This window comes from Mercurialis annua, linkage group LG1-X, assembly GCF_937616625.2.
Source record: "Mercurialis annua linkage group LG1-X, ddMerAnnu1.2, whole genome shotgun sequence".
In the NCBI taxonomy this organism is placed as follows: Eukaryota; Viridiplantae; Streptophyta; class Magnoliopsida; order Malpighiales; family Euphorbiaceae; genus Mercurialis; species Mercurialis annua.
This window is the reverse complement of record NC_065570.1, coordinates 73644930-73663693: the sequence shown is the minus strand read 5'-3', so window position 1 is coordinate 73663693 and position 18764 is coordinate 73644930. Positions and strand designations below refer to the sequence as shown.

At 36.0% G+C, this 18764-nt stretch overlaps 3 protein-coding genes across 3 annotated transcripts; 1 reads left to right on the top strand and 2 right to left on the bottom strand.

The window, feature by feature from the left end:
* Nucleotides 1-2374: 2374 nt before the first annotated feature.
* On the bottom strand, nt 2375-4316 carry LOC126684169 (galactan beta-1,4-galactosyltransferase GALS1). Its single transcript, XM_050379466.2, has 2 exons — nt 2928-4316; nt 2375-2839 (listed from the first exon to the last, which is right to left on the bottom strand). The coding sequence occupies exons 1-2, from the start codon at nt 4208-4210 to the stop codon at nt 2491-2493; spliced, it is 1632 nt and encodes a 543-aa protein (XP_050235423.1). The 5' UTR covers nt 4211-4316; the 3' UTR covers nt 2375-2490.
* Nucleotides 4317-5059: 743 nt separating this feature from the next.
* LOC126684327 (protein VACUOLELESS GAMETOPHYTES) lies at nt 5060-6526 on the top strand. The gene is made up of 2 exons (XM_050379477.2): nt 5060-5787; nt 5860-6526. The coding sequence occupies exons 1-2, from the start codon at nt 5466-5468 to the stop codon at nt 6351-6353; spliced, it is 816 nt and encodes a 271-aa protein (XP_050235434.1). The 5' UTR covers nt 5060-5465; the 3' UTR covers nt 6354-6526.
* A 412-nt stretch (nt 6527-6938) lies between these two features.
* Nucleotides 6939-13412, bottom strand: LOC126684051 (squamosa promoter-binding-like protein 14). Its single transcript, XM_050379456.2, has 11 exons — nt 13118-13412; nt 12312-12924; nt 11894-12087; nt 10973-11811; nt 10777-10851; nt 10583-10690; nt 10381-10498; nt 9561-9696; nt 9336-9480; nt 8640-9239; nt 6939-8069 (listed from the first exon to the last, which is right to left on the bottom strand). The coding sequence occupies exons 2-11, from the start codon at nt 12884-12886 to the stop codon at nt 7656-7658; spliced, it is 3204 nt and encodes a 1067-aa protein (XP_050235413.1). The 5' UTR covers nt 12887-12924; nt 13118-13412; the 3' UTR covers nt 6939-7655.
* Nucleotides 13413-18764: the final 5352 nt, after the last annotated feature.

Below are 18764 nucleotides of genomic sequence, written 5' to 3'. Positions count from 1 at the left end.
AATGTATAGCCCGTGTCTCATGTTGGCACCTCATGTATTTCGGATCTCAAAAAGGACCCTAACGTCTTGAAAAAGTGTCAAAAATGACCCTTCTGTTAACATTTCCGTTTAAGGCCGTACACATTTATGTTTAACGTCGTCCATATTTTGTGTTTTTTTGATACTTTTTCGCAACGTTAGGGTCATATTTGAGATCCGAAATACATGAAGTGCCAATAAGATACATGAGGTATACATGAGGGTCATTTTTGCACCTTTTCCCTTTGATTAAGTAATCATTTTGGATCCTCCACTCGTTTTTGGTAAAAACATGACTTCACATTGGTAAAAACATGACTTCACTCGCTCCTGCCTTCTTATATGCAAGCATATTATCCGAACAACGTCCCAACTTTAACTTCCACTAATTCTCTCTTTCAATATCGCTAATCAATAAACCAAAAAACAGCTCCCCCACTTGTGGAAAAAATACCAATCAAAAAAATAAAAATGACATTAACTCCTATACGTATTTTTATATATAACATAGACTTAGAGAGAGTAAAAATTAGTGAATTAGAATAACTCGAACAATTGAATGGCTGAATAATGGAATCTATAAAAGTAGCAACCATACAAAATAATACCAATTCTTAAATCTTAATTTCATAAGTTTAAATTTTTATTTTTATTAGTTATTTGTTTACATTGTTAGAAATAATAAAAAAAATATAAAATGATAGAAAAATGATGAACCTTTTATTATATTTAATTGACCATGAAATATGGCCTTTTATAGGTAAAATATAACAAATAAAATCAAAAAAAAATATCTTAATAGATCTTAACCTAGAAATAATGGGACTAAATCAAACTAGATTTGACCAGTTTTCAATCCAAATAAATAACAACTATTTAATTTTTAATTATTTTAACATTTTCTCTTAATTAAAAATTTAAAAAAAATATTTAAAATTTAAAACTTCAAACGTCATCAATGGAGCACTTCTCTCCACATTTTTAAATTTTTGTGAAGCACTTCTCATCATCTTCTTGATGCACTTTCTCACCAACCAACAATTTGTTGAAGCACTTATCTCCAATAAAATTAAAGTAGACTTATTTCTCCAACCTCCACAAAAATTTGCTCCTTCTCCTTTTTTAACTCTGCAATTTTAAAATAAAAACATTGATAATGATCACCATTAAAAATAGGCGGTATCATATTTGGAAGAGAAGATTCACTTTTCATATTACTATTATTTTTCACTCAACACACTAAAAAAAATTAAGGCCATGACTCTGATACCATATTGGAAATAATAAAAGAAATATAAAATGATAGAAAAATGATAAACCTTTTATTATATTTAATTGATGATGAAACATGGCCTTTTATAGACAATACATAACAAATAAAATCAAAATAAAATATCTTAATGGATCTTAACCTAAAAATAGTAGGACTAAATCAAAAAGTTTTAATTAGTTTTTAATTCAAATAAATAACAACTATTTAATTTTTAATTATTTCAACATACATTGCGTTAGTTGTTAAATTTTAGTTCTCTTAATTCAAAACAACTTTTTCGTTGTTATACAATTGTTAAATAAATTAGATTAGTGATTGAATTGTATTATCTTTGTAGGATCAATAACTTAGATTTCCGAGTTTATATTACTTTTGCGATTACCGTGCACCTACGGTATCTTCTCAACATTAACTATTTTATATTTTAAGTTTAAATTTCTAATTTTTAAAACTATAATACTATGGACGGCTTATAAATAATTTTCATGGACCAGTTAGCCGGCCATGTCATCGATATATCTCTTAGGTTTTTTTACAAAAGTATCTATTTCAGTTAAATAATTAAAAAAATACGCTCAAAGCTTTTCTGTTGTAAAAATACACTTTGTAGTAGATCATCGGTAAATTATTGATAATTTGAAAAATAAAAAAGCATATTTTTATAAAAAATACATTTACAAAAATAGAAAGTCAGAGCATATTTTTCAAAAAAATTAGAAAAAAGAACGTATAAGGCATATTTTTGAAGAAAAAAAAACGTACAAGGCATAATTTATCCGTCTCTTATTGTTGTTCCAACATGAAATATAGTTATTCCATGCCAAACTCTCTCTCAATAAATGGGCCTTTTTAAAACTTTCTTACCAACAATTGGGCCTAGAAATTGAATAATATACAAGGGGCGGTTCATGGTCTCTTGCTCAATCATTTCACTCGTGGCTGTAATGCTCAACATGGCATTCTCGTAGGATCCCATAATGTAGATGTCATTTATTACCAAAATTAGTTGCAACAAAATGATGACTCCTCTCCACTCCACACATCTTTGCATTCAACAGGAAGTGTAGATGATGAAGAAACAAATTCACTAGTAATTATACACAAATCAAATTGAAAAAATAGTATTGAATTACATTCTCACCACGCACACATCTATAAGTAAAACATGTGATGGATGAGAGCTTTGTTCCGTCAATCAATCACGAAGGCTCCACATTTCCGATAGTGTTCCGCTCAAATTCCCTGATGCCATCCACCAGCTTCTTCATGGTATCGTCATACACATAGGCCACCTTATTGTAGCGAGTGCCCTTCTTCTTTGCTGATGGACCTACAAATTCCCTGCACACTTCACCTGACACTGTAATGGAGTTGTGGTAGTGATAGTAACGGATCTTTGTTTCCGTTTTGTGCAACGTCTTCCCCGCCACATTCTCCGACATGTGGACTCCGGTAGCAAATGCATTCTTCGCCTGAATTGCGTACTTGCGATCCCTCCTCATCCCACTTCGTGCATCTCTGAACAACAGCTTCTCCAATCCCCACTCCCTGTTCTCTCATTCAAAACAAACCACACGTCGGCATTGTCATTCATGAATCGAATTAATAGGACAATTAAGAGCTAGCATTTACGCACCTTGCATAGTCCCGGCTGGAATCTTTCAAACAAAGGACACTCGACATTGGATTCTGCTCAATCGTGAACTGCGTATAATCTGAGAATTCATTGAGCACCGATTCTAAAGTATTGCCATCCGGCAAGTATATATACTCATCCACATCGAAGTAAAATGTCCAGTTGGCTGCATACCGGTACTTATGTAAGCAGTCATTCACTACCAGAAACTGGTTATAATAATACCCATCAAACTCACCCTGCCCTCTGATATCCTGAACCGTAGCCCTGCCTGCTCGCACCCAGGGCTCAAGGGCAGCCCTCACCTGAGGGCTAACTCCTCCGGCGTCGTGAAACACGAAGTGGGAGCTGGGCCCAAAGAACCAGGCGTGGTAAGCCATCCATTCCCTCATTCTGGCGCCGCTTACGTTCCCATACAAGGAAGAGCCGCAGTAGAGATACTCATACTGGTAAGGAGGATGGAACTTGGACTCGTTGTAAGACCCAGCTGCTTCCTCTAGAGCAACCATTTTCTCAAACTTCCTGGGAGATTCACCGTAGTAGGCATTGAGCATGAGCTTACCACCCGCATTGTCCTCGTTGGGATTCACAGGGAAAGTGCAATTCACAACCACAACAGTGTAGACGCGACCGTACCCCCAGTCTGGCAGCATTTTGTAGGCCTTGGCTCTCGTAGAAGAACCATTGTTGGAGATCCACTCGCACTTGTACCAAGGTCTCCCATACACATGAATGGGCTTCGAAGCCAGCCCTACCACCGCGAATGTCCTTGCCCCCCCTCGGTATGCACCCATCTGAACAAACAGAGCGGCAGCGTTCCCGTATGCCTGGAAGATCCGCTTGTTTGGGTCTGAAACCACAGTGGACAGCTTTTGCGCCGACACTGATGGGGTGGCGGAGGCATTCATTGGTAATGAGGAAGCATTGGAGGAGATAAGAGTGGTGGTTGTGGTGGCAGCGGCAGAGCAAGGGCGTGTGGTGGAGAGTAGGTTTTGGTAGTAAGGGGGGAGGTTCCAGAGGAGCAAGACGAGAGTGAGAGCTAGCAATGTAGCTACTAAAGGCTTAGTTTCCAAACACGGCGGTAACTTCACGACGGAGCCGCCGGTGATGGAGGATAGCGGTGGACAGTCCTTTCTCATAGCGGTGGAGAGTTGACGTTTTAAGGTAAAAGTGTCATAAGCGCAGGTGCCGACACACAAAAGCGATGCGTTTGGGAAATATTTATCAGCACTAGTTGCTGTTTGGGTGTGGATCTTGGTTTTATTACAAAACTGAGAGTGCATAATTGAGTGTGGTGTGTGAGTTGGAAGAAATGAGACGATTCTGGCCAATTTTGAGATCCTAAATTAATATATGGACCCACTCCAACAAAAATAATCATCCAAGGTCTAAACAACATATTACAGCATACTATACTTCCCTTTGAGCATTCAAAATAATTACTACTATTTTGGTTTGAAGTCTGATCATAGAAATTAGAATGAATTTGTTGTGCATAATGGGGTGTCGGTAGTTACAATTACATACTTTCAAAATTTGTTAATCAATCATGTGGTTTCCGTGAGTGTGAGTTGGATCATAAGATTTGGGCTTCGAAAGGCTTCTGGTTGGTCCAGCATATGCTCTGCTGATGGGAGATTGGGCTTCATCACTTTGAATACAATTTTTATTGTTAGGTTTTGAAAGGAATTTACCAAAAGGTTATCAGATTTTGTAATCACAACTTAACACCAATCACTGCTATATGCTTTTCTTCTTTCCACTCAATTGGAATTGGAATAGAATCCCCTTACTCATACCATAAGTCACTCTTTATATAATCATCCTAGATTTGACTTACAATCGAACTGTGTCAATTTAAACACTTATTTTTAAATAAAAATTTTATACAGCTCCAATCCGTATAAATATTATTTATGGACCTAGTACTAATAATACATTTTAGGTATGAACTTAAAACTTATATGCAAAAGTGTTTGGCTTGATAGGTCACAGCCCGAATTCATCCAAACCCGACCCATAAGGTAGTATCCTTTTGTCAAATCCATTGAGAAGATGCTCAACAACTCATTTGATTATAAGACATGAGTGCACATCCCTTTTGAATGATAATGTGGAAAAAGAAAGGCTGTGTGCTTCAGTTTTCTTTGTTTGCTCACTTTAGAATCGAATATTAGTTGTGTGCTGTGTTGGGTCTGTAAAGGCAAGCAAACCTTGACTTTCCCCTCCAACGAATCCAAACTCTGCTTGCTACCGGAGGGACATCCACTCTCATTTTCAACATCTCTTTTCATAATTACAATTCTTCTATATTAAACAATATTATGACTGCGTATGTATATGCTTAGTCACATAGATACATGTGTGATTCAATTAAGACTTAATAAGATTTAGCTGATGAAACAGTGGTAGGCTAGCACATGCAATGAAATGAATGGCTTCATGCCATATACTTACCACCCAACAAATAATGCCCCAAACTTTACAGCACAATACATATACTCTAATCCACTCCCACCAAATTAAGCCATTCTTATCATGTCTCCTACCAGAGAAGCTGCAGCCACAGTGATACCGTTGAAGAAGACTACTTCATTTTCCCTGAATCAATTCCCAACCTCTCCTCCTCTTACATTCGGAGAACCATTACTCCACTCCGGTCACCCACAACACCCTCTGTATCCGGTGCAGATGTCGGACCTCTTTACCTGCTCCGGCTGCAAGGAGTACGGTTCAGGAAAGCGATTCATTTGTCAACAATGTGAGTTTCAGCTGCATGACTTCTGCGCCACGGCTCCTCAACATCTCAAAGCACATCCTCTCCATATGCACCACCTTCTTTCCTTCTCTTCCAAGCCAGGTTCGTCTTTCTTAGATTGCTTCTTAATTTTGATATCATTCCAAATAAACTCTGCTTTTCTTATACTTACAGTAAAAGGTGGCATCTTGAAATCAAAATGTGATGTTTGTGGGAAGTCTGGGAAAGGGTACATGTTCAGATGCAAGGCGTGCAGTTATCAGATGCACCCTTGTTGTGCTATGTTATCCAACCAAATCAACATCTCTGCACATCCACACCCGCTCAAAATTCTTCCTGCAATATCCAATGGGGATCCTCCTGGTTTTGTGTGCGGGGAATGCAATAGGGCCAAGAGATCTGGTCGAGTCTTCGGCTGCACATCGTGTGAGTATCATCTGCATGCTGTTTGCGCAAAGAATATGGTAAATGGTGTTCAAGCAAACGGATATAAAGGCGTGGAAAAGCCCAGTATGTTTGGAACTGCAGCTCGGTTTGCTTCACAGGTCATTATTGAATTCATCGGAGGGATTATAGAAGGGATTGGCGAAGGTGTCGGAGAAGCCTTTGTTCAAAGTATTGCTAGGGGAAGAAGATCTACACGAAGACTCCCAACTCCATCCCAATGATTGATTTCAGACTTATTTATTATAGCTTAGCTGATGGGATTTTGGCCTAAGCCATGTTGTGTAATAAACCGCTGTATATCTAGACCAAACTTGTCGATTGAGTCACCTCTATTTTTTATATCAACAGAATTGTCCAAGCTTATATTCAACAACAGTAAAGCATTCTGCCCTAATATTAACCTGAAGCAAAAGTAGAAGTAAAAGCGAAATTGATTTCTTGTTTATTTTGTAGATTCTGGGGAAATTGCAGAGGGAAGGAATAGTTTTACTCCCATTCTGGAGATGATTATAAAGTTTGGTTTCGAATTTATCATGAAACGTAAAGAACGAAAGAAGTTATAACTACATCATCATAGGAATCACAAACTTGCGGTGATGTATGATTATCTGAAATTACAGACAGACAGGCGCTAGACTGATCCTTACTCTGATTAATGTAGCACCACAGTTTATGAGTTTAAACTAAATAAAGTAATTTTACAAATGTAATCAAATATGATACTAGCTGGCATAGTTATATTGAAGAATCTGGCCTCCATCCATTACAACAATCTCACATTTTTCACGTTAAATAAAACCAACGGGTACATTAACTTGGAATGCTTCAGGAATAGCAACTATTCAAAGAGCATACCTGTTATTTCCAATATAATTTAAAAAATATTATCCTATTTCATCTACAATATTATTAGTTTGGTTATTGACCCTAATGATCAACTTTATACACTAAACATATCTCAAAGATACTGTCAGTAAACTCAGGTACTTTCAATTGTAACAAAGTAGAGAAAGATGTATAAAGAAAAATAAATAAAATAAGGAAATGGCCTCAAAGATCAACATTTTTCGCCTTCTGCTCTGTATCCCTGAATCTGAGAATTGGGCTTCACTTTCAGCACAAGGAAACCCTAATGCTTCACAATTCTGCTCTTCTGCATATCATATGCCAGTCCTGTTTCTGCGTCTCTCGAGCCAAAGACTTCCACAATCCAGAAAAATATTTCACATGTTCTCAATTAAATATTATACTCCAGTCAAAGAGCATGCACCTATAACATCCAAAAGTCCACTTCTTTCAGCAGCAGTGTATGCACTCTTTGATGCCAAAAAAGGCAGCTGCCCCTATCTCCTTCGCTGTTTGCTTAGCAGGCAAAGAATCCTTTGTCCTAACGGCTCTTATTCTACTTTCCAGAATTTTCAGTATCATAGGAACATTAGTTTGATTGCGAATTCTCGTCTGCTCCGTAAACGTTATTTCTTTGACTCCTATGTTTCTCTCCCTGAAAAGATTGCATAAAATCACTAACTAGTACCATAATCCAATGTTTCCCACTTGAAAGGAGCAACTGAGCCAATATCTGGGGCACCCCTTAGGAACAGGCAGACACAGACACACACAGCAGCAATGGCGAGCATTGAATGAATGTAGGGGCGCTGAAGCAAGCCTTGTGAACCCATAATCCTCCTGTTGCATTTTGCTGCCACCATTGCGCACTTTGCACAAGATCTACGCTGTTGCTCAAAGTCTGAAGTCAACCTTAAAGACAATGATCTCTCTATCTCATTACCAATTGTCACAGAAACTTGACCATTTCTTTTGTCAGCTAGTTTACAAGCCACCAGTAGATTATAGGATTGGTTATTTGTCATGATAGCATAATCATTTGGAGACTGCTGATTTGCATCCAAAAGGGATTTCCAACAGGACAACCCAATCTGTGGGAAGGATAAAGGAAAAAATTACACTAATAATCCAGTACAATGACTTCCATACTGACAATCCCACCATCAGAACCCAAACCCAAAAACAAGTCAACTTAAAAATAAAGAATCCACAGTACCCTAGGCAAAAATATGAAAAGAAAAAAAGTACTAGAAATAATAATAATAATATAAAAAAAACAGGTTCGGTTACTCTGATACACAATCACAATAGCACCCAAAAAAATGTCAGATATGTTTATACAGGAAACATATACTTCTAGCCTATGACAAGCACAACAAGCATCGTAAGTTGGACTTTTTGGCTTATGGTCCAATCAATATAATGGAACCAGAAATCTTTCAAAGTTATACATGCAGGTGAAAATTTAAGGTGTCTCAAGTCAGCAACTTTGGCATTGAGTGGACCAGAAAGTGTGGGGATCTGGGTAGAGATCCTACATAGATACCAACCCCTGGTGCACCAAACATGTATGCCCCGGAAAATAAATAACTAAAAAGGAAAAGGAAAAGAAATTCTCATATTCCCTTAACAAAAGAACGGGCAAGATAAAAGAAACTTACCTTAAGTGGGTCATTTGTCAGAGCATCCACCAACTCATCTGAACCCGATGTACATGCAGCCAAATGCAGAGGGGTTATACCTCCAGGTCCTGCAAGATTTGGTGGGAAAATGTAGCATTTTGAGGGAACATCACTGCTATTAATGGAATAATGGACCAGTAGGTCCACCATTTTCCTGCATCGCCTTTTTACAGCCCTGTTCACAAGGTGAATCTCAGAAAGCATATCTACAGACTCCTTAGATAGCCCATTCATGTCTATGTTTCTTTCCACCAGCATGTCTAAAATGGTTTTGACCAGCACACAGTAGTCTCTTTCAACTGAGAAAATGAGCAAAAACTTGAATCGGCTAAGCGAGTAATCTGGAAGCTCATGCATAGAAGATGCTCTCCTTTGGAATAGCCATCCAAGTTCGTTTAGAAAGTGCATAATTTCCCCCCTTGACCTTGGCTTACCCAAGTACTGAGCTTGTTCCTCTGAAATGATATCAGTGTCTTTAGGTTCTTCATCAAACTCACTTTCCAGGAGTCTCAGTTCCTTACAGATTGTAGCATCAGCTATTATTACAGGAAAACTATTGCCCTTGAAACCATTTTCTACCTGTTTATAGCATAGCAAAATGCAACATGCATCATTCAAAAAGATCCATCCAAGCATATCATAAATTCATAAATGCAGAAAGGTCACAAGTCTTACTTCAATAAAACATCGACCCAAAGCACCAGGAGACACTCCCTGAATTGTAAAATCACTCATGTTTATCTCGTCATATCTGGCCCCAGGCATGGTCGATCCCATGACTTCTTTTGATGTGTATCTTCCCAAAAAAGTGCAATGAATTCTGGAAAAAAAAAAAGAACATTTCTTAAAACAGAGGGGTCAATGGAAAGGTAAATTGCCGAAGAGAAGAGTTTTCATTACTTGGTGCCAGGGTGGGTTAGATTTCTTCCCCTTAAAAGAAGGGAAGTTTCTTGTCCTCCAACAACTGCCACAGGGGACACCAACATCAACTCCGGGGAACTCCATGTTCTCCAGGATTTGCATAAGCGAACATATCCTGAATATTTATAACATGAAAAAGATCGATTATTTTCAATTATGGGGCCGTAGTTGTCTAATCGAGAATCAAAATGCTTGATAGTGAAATTTCATATATTCCTGATAATTAAACTATATAAGCATTAAACAAGAAATAGTCTTAAAAAATAATTAAAATGTTTTTAGCAAAAATGTTTAACAAACTAACTATTCTTAAGCTTATAATTCTTTAAAAAAATACCAATTTAAAAATAATACCAAAAGATTTAAAATATTAGTCTAGGTACTAATAAAAGTAATTAAACTTTTTTGTTTATACTTTTTTCCCTCTTGATTTATGGTATATGAGACAGCATCTTTGGAGGTTATTTCTTCTTTCCTAATTTTTGAATTACTATTATTTATGAATCTGAGTGAATCTTGCAATTCAAGAAATTGTTGCGATTCACCATCGATTCCATAGATTTGGCACCAATTATTCTGATTAATTTGTGATTCCTCTACAGATACAAGAACCATACGATTTTGATAACAGAGTATGGTGCTCATTTCATAAATCACTTAAATAACGGGCCAATTTATTGTCCTCGCGCACATAGTCACCATTAGGAGCGACCAAGAGCCTAAGCTCACACCATGAGAAGCGTGAACAATTAGAACATGAAAAACGGGAATGGACGCAGCACACATCTATTTTACGCACCATCTTTATATGATGCTAGTCGTCTGCCTGTGTGCAATAGAAACCTTCCACTTCTCCAAAGATCAGAATATGAATCTTGAACCAAAGAATCAACTCGCTGAAGGAGGTTTTTTTCAAGCTGCAAGAAAGACAGACACCCTGCATATGGTTAGCATAAAGCTTACATCAACATTTCTAACGTACGTGGCAGCACTTCCCTCACCTGCTCCCAGTCAACAGACGACATTGACAAATAAATTGACAACACCACGCAACCAGGCCTTATGTAGCTCTCCATTTCAGATGGACTGTTGGAAAGCCAATTGTAGATCTGAAACAAAAGCAGAACTAAATGAGAAAACCAACAAAGCATACACGCCGAAAGCAAGTACCAATGAAACAAAACACTATGATGACCTGAGCTCTTAGTTCTCGAGGGAAATGGCTGGGATCCTTATCAAAAAGTTTAAAAATTATCCGTCCAGTGCGATCCTGTCATACAACCAAGACGATGCATTATTAACTTGCTAATGAAACTACACAGTTATTAACATGCAAGAACAGATAACAGTAGCAAATTGATAAAATTCAAAAACAATTAGAGGGCAAGCACCTGAGAATCAGAGTTCTGACTAGAAGGTGAATGGTCAGACCCAGAGGAAGACGTATATCCAGCTTGATAAGGAAAACTCTGATATGAACTTTGATCAGTTCCAGCTTTTGAGCCTCTAAAAAGCTCAAGAGGCAAGACATTTCCATGGATTCTACTAACTTCAATATTGGCATTGACCTCTCTAGTGACTGACATCTTTTCGGACTTAACACTCTCTGTGTGGCTCTGCAATGGAAATAGCTTTTGTACCATTGGAGGAGAAGATGATGGAGATCTCTCTTCACTCGGATTACTGCTGTCAGAAGAGAAATATTTCCTAGAAGATGCCAGTTTGGGGGGGCTGCTACTCTCAGGTGAGGAGCTGAATAGCTGCAACGGCAAATTAGGATGATTTTCTTGGACCTGGCAGTCGAAATCTTCGGGAGGAGACTGGTAGCTGCTGCTCTTCTCACAACCCCCAGCAGGGAAATCTATAATAGGTCTCCTCTGAAGACTAGGAGCAGTAGCTTGATCAGGTCCAGGTCTAGATTTCTCACTGTCAATGCTCTGACTACTTCTTTGAGATAAAAAAGCAAGGGCATCTGGTGCAGATGCTGTCAAAGTTGCTGAAAGCACATTAAGTAAGTCCATGGTTGATGAAGAAGATGTGGTATTGGGAAATCTATTTTGGTTTTCTGAAGATGGTTGTTCAGGATTTCTTCTATGTAAGCTTCCAATATTTGACAGCTTTGCAGCGAGATCCATTGGCAAAGGCAATGAATTAATTTTACTAAGAATTTGAAGGAGTTGTTCTTTGTCTGGCATTGATGAGTTATTAGCACTTTTGTCCACATTCTTTCCTGTAGTTTTTGACAGTAAAAATGTCAGCTTAATATGAAAAGGGGAAGAAGAAGTTTCTAACTCATTTCATAATTTTGTCACCTTGAGTGCGAGCAAAAGCAGTCAACAAGTTCACAATATCTAAGTTTGAACTGCTGACCGTATCACGATCTCCAGGGAGAAGCAGCCGTGAGGTAACATCCTCAGGCTGAGTTTTTCTCCTGCGACGATTGTGTCCAGCAAGCCTCCGCCTACAACTTCTCTTCCCCTCATCAAACTCGGACAGTGGGTGAAACCTACACATAGCAGCAGCGAAGAGTTTAAAATGAGTTAAATCTAAGCAGTCACAAGGAGACAAAACAGACCAGAAAGTTTCAGATTTCACATCAACCATCAACGCTAAAGCATCAGAGATTAAAGATTCAGGACTTGTTCGCTCCCATCGGATGGTGTGATTGAAGAACAGATAACATAAAATTGAAAAGGCAATAAAATGTTAAACAAATGATATGAAGAAAACCTGCTGCACTGCTGACAAAACCTCTGCATCTGCTTCCCAACTAACGCTTTAGTGGATTTGCTGTGTAGTTCACAGACTTTATGGCGGCGGTGATAGTCTTTTGCATTTGAGAGATCTTCCTTGCAGTCATCAACCTGGCACATAGGATAAGTAGCCGTCCCAGGAGATCCGGAACGGACTCTTTTGTTGGGTCTAGAGACAGGCTCTTCGACAGAATGAAAGCCTCCAGCAAGATTCAAGCGCAGACTATCATCTTCATCAGCAGCAGCAGCAGCGGGAAGGGGCTTTTTCAAAGTCAAATTGTGATTGTTGTGGTGGACTGAAGAAGCGGTTCCCAATTGCAAAATATTGGAGTGGGAGTCCAAAGGTTTGGCAAGAAGCCGGACGCTGTCCCAATCCCAGGCTTTAGGATTCCAATTGTGTCTAGGGTTTTGAGGAAAGCGGTGGTGCTGAAAATGATGAGTCTGGTAAGAGAGATCGCGCTTTTTGGGGATAGAAGAGGCATCACAAAACCTACTAGGAAGCACTTGGTGTAGGAATAAGGGAGGAGCCAGTTGCGCACCTACGTCCTCCATTTCTCCCCAAAATACACAGACAGACTCAACAGATAGCCCTAACATAAAATAGAGAGCTGGTAAAAATTCATCTCTCATATGAAACTTAAAATTCTTGAGAAAAGATAAAAAAGAAAATCGACATCCATCGTCCAAGTCAACGTCAGTAGTTGATGGAGAAGTAGAAAAAGAGAAAGCAATAATTAGAGCAGAAACAGCAGACAGAAATCTAGGGGGGAATGAATCCGATACCTGATCATGTATCTCCAATTTTGTTCAACACCTCAGATCTAAATCTCCGTCGTCCTGGGGATGAAATCGGATTATCACCCTAAAACAGTTAACAGTCTTCAGAGGAATAACAGTAATAGTAATTAAAAAAGATGAGACGTAAGCAAAAGACAGAGTCTATCGGCTACAGCCTATTCTTCATTTTCATTTTCTTTTTCTTTTTGAGTACAAGTCTACTTTTTGGTTTCTGTAATTAAAAAGAAAAAAGGGTATAAACCGTAAATTGGAACAAACTTAGGGGTCACCTTCCAACCTAACCAACACTCTTCCTTCCCTTCTGCTTGCCTCGCTTTTTCATTCTCTTTCTCTCCAATTCATTATTCCTCAATACTAATAAATATGTATATTTATACTTTTTTAATAGTACTAATTAATATTTAATTTATAAATAATTAATTATTTAAAAATTCAAAAAAATGTAAAATATAAAGAAATATTATACTATTTTCAAGATATTAAACAAAAATTATTTTGACATAGAGCACATTTCACTCAACTTATTCATGTGATATAAATTTGTTGATGATAAGATTAAAAAAGATAGTCGTAGCAATTGACAATTTTGACACCCAACTATCTATCAGTATCACATTCACACCTTCTTAATTTGTTAATTCATAAATGAGCTTGGCGTCAGATTAAATTGTAGCATTCCTAATTAATTTATTACAGCCAATGACTTGCTCAAATTTAAGTTGTCATTTAAATATTCCGTGCACATGTAAATAATCACATCTGTACTGTTATAGTAATGAAATAATTAAGAGGTAATTGGGGTTGAAGAAGATAGAAACCGCGTCTAACTTTACCTTCCACACTAACTTTTATTACTCCCTCAGCGTAAAACAATAGTCCACTTTCTCTTTTTCACACAGATTAAGAAACACCATTAATATTCTAACATTTCACAATTTTATTTTCATTTTTCCTCTTATATTTTTATTAAATGTTATAATTAATTTACTTTTTAGACAAATGACAATAAATGATAAACTTTAAATAAGGGGAATATAGAAAATGAACACTTTAAATTGTGATTACAAAAAATAGGAGCAACTATTTGAGACAAAAAAAGAGAGGAAAATGGACTATTGTTTTGGGACGGAGGGAGTACATTATTTTGGCTTAATCACTCAAAACCCCCTCACCTTTAACCCTTTTTTCAAATATACCCTGACTTAAGAGTTTCTCCAATTTTACCCTAATTTGGCCTTTTATGTTTCAATTGTACCCCAAAGCATAAAATTAACCTCTTTTTACTTATAAGAAAATTTAAAATAATTTTTTATTTTTATATTATTAATAATATTAGGGTCTAATTGAAATATAAGCTAAAATAGAGAATTATTTTAAATTTTTTTTAAGGGAAAAGAGGTCAATTTGATGGTTTAGGGTACAACTAAAATATAAAAGGGCAAATTAGGGTAAAATTGGAGAAATTTCTATATCGAAATATATTTGCAAAATGAGATAAAGGTGGGGGGTTTGAGTAATTAGGCCTATTATTTTCACAAACCCAAACAAACAGGGAAAGGGAATGCATTTTAGGTATATGCCAAACAATAATTCATAGGTAACGACAACCAAAAGAAATTTATTTATTACATTATAGTATAGTATAACATTAACATTAACATGAAAAAGAATAAGCGCGTGGTGGTGGTTTTTAGCTTTTGAACTTTGAAGTGGTAGGCCACCGGAGAAAACAAAGGAGTGGTGGTGGTGGTGGTGGCTGCTATCGTCCGGACTTGTGGGAACCAGCTGTATTTATATTTTACATACATACAGTGAGAGTCGAGTACGGTGCACTTTGGTGGACCACTTTTGATCTACATTACACAGTCTAGTACGCTGCACTTGGTCGACCACTTCAATCTTTACCCTTTTTCACTTCATTTAAAAATTATGTTTAATAACATATTCTCTCCATCCCATAAAATAAACAAAATAATTATTTTAGATGTTCCATAATATAAGCGCTATTATTATATTAATTTGAACAATACTAATATTAATTTTTATTAATTTTAACTATTTTTATTATATTTTATAAATTATTATTAATTATCACTTTATACAATATAAAAATTAAGTCTAATGTCTTAAAAAAGCTCGACCTTTTATCCTGTTTTCAATCCTACCCTGACGTTGAAAATCAATAAATTTTACCCTATTTTGTATTTTTTTTTCATTTCAATTGTACCTTAAAACATAAAATTAGCGTTTTTTTATTTCGTAAAAGTTCAAAAAAATAATCTATTTTGCATTAGATTAACTTTTTATATTAAACTGACCATTTTTGAAGAATTTTTTTAAACTTTTGTCAAATAAATAAAGGATAATTTTATGCTTCATGGTACAACTGAAATAAAAAATACAAAATAGAATAAAATTGACAAATTTTCAACGTCATGGTAGGATTGAAAAGGGGATGAAAGGTCGAGTGTTTTTAAGATATTCAGCCTATCTATCAAAATTTATTTATAATTCCAACATAATAATTGTCTTTCTTATAATATAAATCAATAATATTTAAATAATTAAATTAAAGTTATTATTGAAAGTTAATAAAATATAATTACTTTAAATGTTATTTCTTAATTCATGCGCAAACTCCATTTTATCTATATTTATATGACAGGGGGAGTATAAAATCACTACACTTTTTTTGATAATTGGGAAGGGTGTTCTCTCCCTATTATCACTAACATTAAGATTGACTTACTACTGTTTAGTAATATGGTTGGTGACTCATTGGGTTTAGTTCAGGTGATCTGAGCGTTTATGGGAGAAAATAAACACGACCTAGCAGTTTGTTGCCGCTTATTGTAACACCCCGTATTTTTCCGTATATTTTTGTTAAACTTACCGATCACTTTGGGGTTCGTTTAGGTGGTTAGACCACTTGAAATCGTGGTTTGAAGGTTCTAAACCTTTTTATATATGTTTTGAGATGTTTTGGGTGTGGTCTCGGGATTCAGAATAGTTCCGAACTCATTTTCGAAAATTTAATTATTTTTCAGTTCCAATAGCTTTTCGCGGGCGCTACGCCTTAAAGGTCGCGGGCGCGACGCGTGCACTGTTCAGTTCGCTGATCATTTAAGAGGCTGAATTGGGTTATCTTAAATTCCGTGTCTCCTCGTTTTGATCATTTAAGAGGTATATATGTCATTCCATTTACTTTGGTATTGCGGTAGAATTTAGGTGTTTTGTTGATTGAATTGTTGTGCTAGACCTTTACTTTGGGTGTTTATCTTATTGTTATTGTTTTAGCTTTGCTTATAAATTCTGAAAATGTTGAATTGATGATTAATTTGGCTTATTGTTGTTAGCAATACGTAGGGTGGTTGGATTGTTTAAATTGAATAGTATATTGATTGGTTAATGTTCTTGAGTTAAAATCTGTTTTTTGGGTATTATAAAATTTGAAAATCTAAATTAAATTGATAATAGGTTGCTAGCTATGAATTGTACTTTAGGTGTATTAGAGGAATTGGTTATATCGAATTGTTATGTAAATTATAGCTTTCTTAATAACTAATTCGTCGTTTTAAGAACTTATCTAAGTGGTTGGAAATTAGTAGTTAAAAAGGTTAAATTCATGGATATAAAATGAGTACTTTAGGTGACAAGTTAAGGCGATGGTTTTAAATTGTTTGGTAAAGTTTGGTGGCTTACTTACGACAATTTTGACTAAGATTACTAAGGGCTGAAATGTATATTTTATAAACTGTTTTAGTAAACATAAAAGATGTTAGTTACTTCAGGTTGTTTGGATATGGTTGTTATGACATATAAGTGATGATGGTTTACAAAGGTCTTTATGGCTATTTTAAGTGTATATTTTAGATCTGAGTTTAGTTAATTTAAAGTGATTGAAATCATGTTTATTTACACTTAAGGTGTTTTATTTGAGATGTATGAACTCTGGGTGAAAATTGCCAAGTGTTGGCAATTTGTTGGTATATGATTGTTTATGGTTTTGCCTTGTTTTGGTTAAGCTTATAACGAGTTCTATAATTTCAAAAGCGATGGTTTTGTGTTAAAGGATTTAACTCTAAATTCTTATCCTGGTTTAAATTGAGTCGGGTTAGACTTGTGTCGCCCGACATGTTGTTGAGCATATAGTGTATATATGGCTAACACACTATTCTGGAATTTCTTTTGGATTCAAAAGGTGTTATCTAAATTTTAATATTACTCTGGATTGTTTTAAACAAGAACTCATCTAAACTTAATAAATTATTGTATTTGTTAAATCCGTGCTTTGACTTTAGGATTACTTATGTTCGGATGTTGTTCCTTGGTTATATTTCGGTTGTGTTTAAGATGCTAGTCCTATGTGGTGTCTAGTATTCTTAGAGTTAGGGGTTGTTCGAATTTTAATTATTATCTTGTTTTAGACCCGTCGTCTGTTCGTGTTTCGGAGTCTATACAGATTGTCATGAGTTATCACGTGGATTAGTAAGCAGTGAGTTTGTAGTGCTATTTACCGTTTTATTAAGTACCGCAATTTATTTTAGTATTATGAATGTTTTCGAACTGTTTTAAGCGATTATGGATCTAGATTGGAACGAGCTACTCGATAAGTTTGTATCGAGACTGTGTGCGCCGGTAAGTACTTTGGGATCGGCAGACTAATGTCTTGCTTACGCTGGTATATGACGAGGATTTGTTCCCGTCCACTCTGGGTTTCAGCATGATACGTCATACTTACGCTTTCAGTATTGTTATTTCATAATCTTATGTATATTAGTATAAAAGGATTTGTTTTAAGGGTTCTAAACTTAATAAATGTAAAAAGTATCATGAACTCATCTCAGTATATCTGACCCCGTTGTTTTCCCAATTTTCCAGGTTTATGATTTGAAAGTTTGGTCGTCTCCGATTCTTTGATTCTTATGAGGTTTTTATGTTATTTAAACTAGTCACTGTTTTAAACTCTTAAACCGCAGTAGAACTAGTTTATCATTTCTGATTATCGTACCTTGGATTGTCGGATTGGTCCGATTGTTTTGTTATTAACTTTGGCATGTATATTTTGGTTTATATTTGTATATAAGGCATGCTGTTGAGACTCGGGTTTTAGCCGAGCATTTTAGATATATAAGTTTGTTATTTAAGTTGTTATATAAATTGCTAGACTTAAGTTGGAGTCTCGGTTGCCCCGAGCAGCGATTTTCTTGCAGGTTTATATGTTGTATGTTTATCCGCGAGGCCTGCTACGAATTTTGGTACGACCATACCCATACTCTAGCGCCGGTCGCGATCCTTGAATTTGGATCGTGACACTTATATCATTTGAATTATAACTCACTGATATCACTACACTTATATGTTATACAAGTTTAGGTTGGAGATTGCATTCGAACTTAGTTCTAGTTTTAGTTTGAATTTGAATTTAAATATGTTAAATTTAAATTCAAACAAACTATTTGATCCTCAATTCGATTCTTTATAATAAAATTATTATGTTTTATATAATTGGTCCTCATATATATAGAGATGAGCAACAGTCGGTTCGGTAGACTTGGTTAGATACCGGGCATAACCGACCAACCAAACTTTTAAAGTGAATAATACTTCTTATTAAGAGCACAAAAAACCG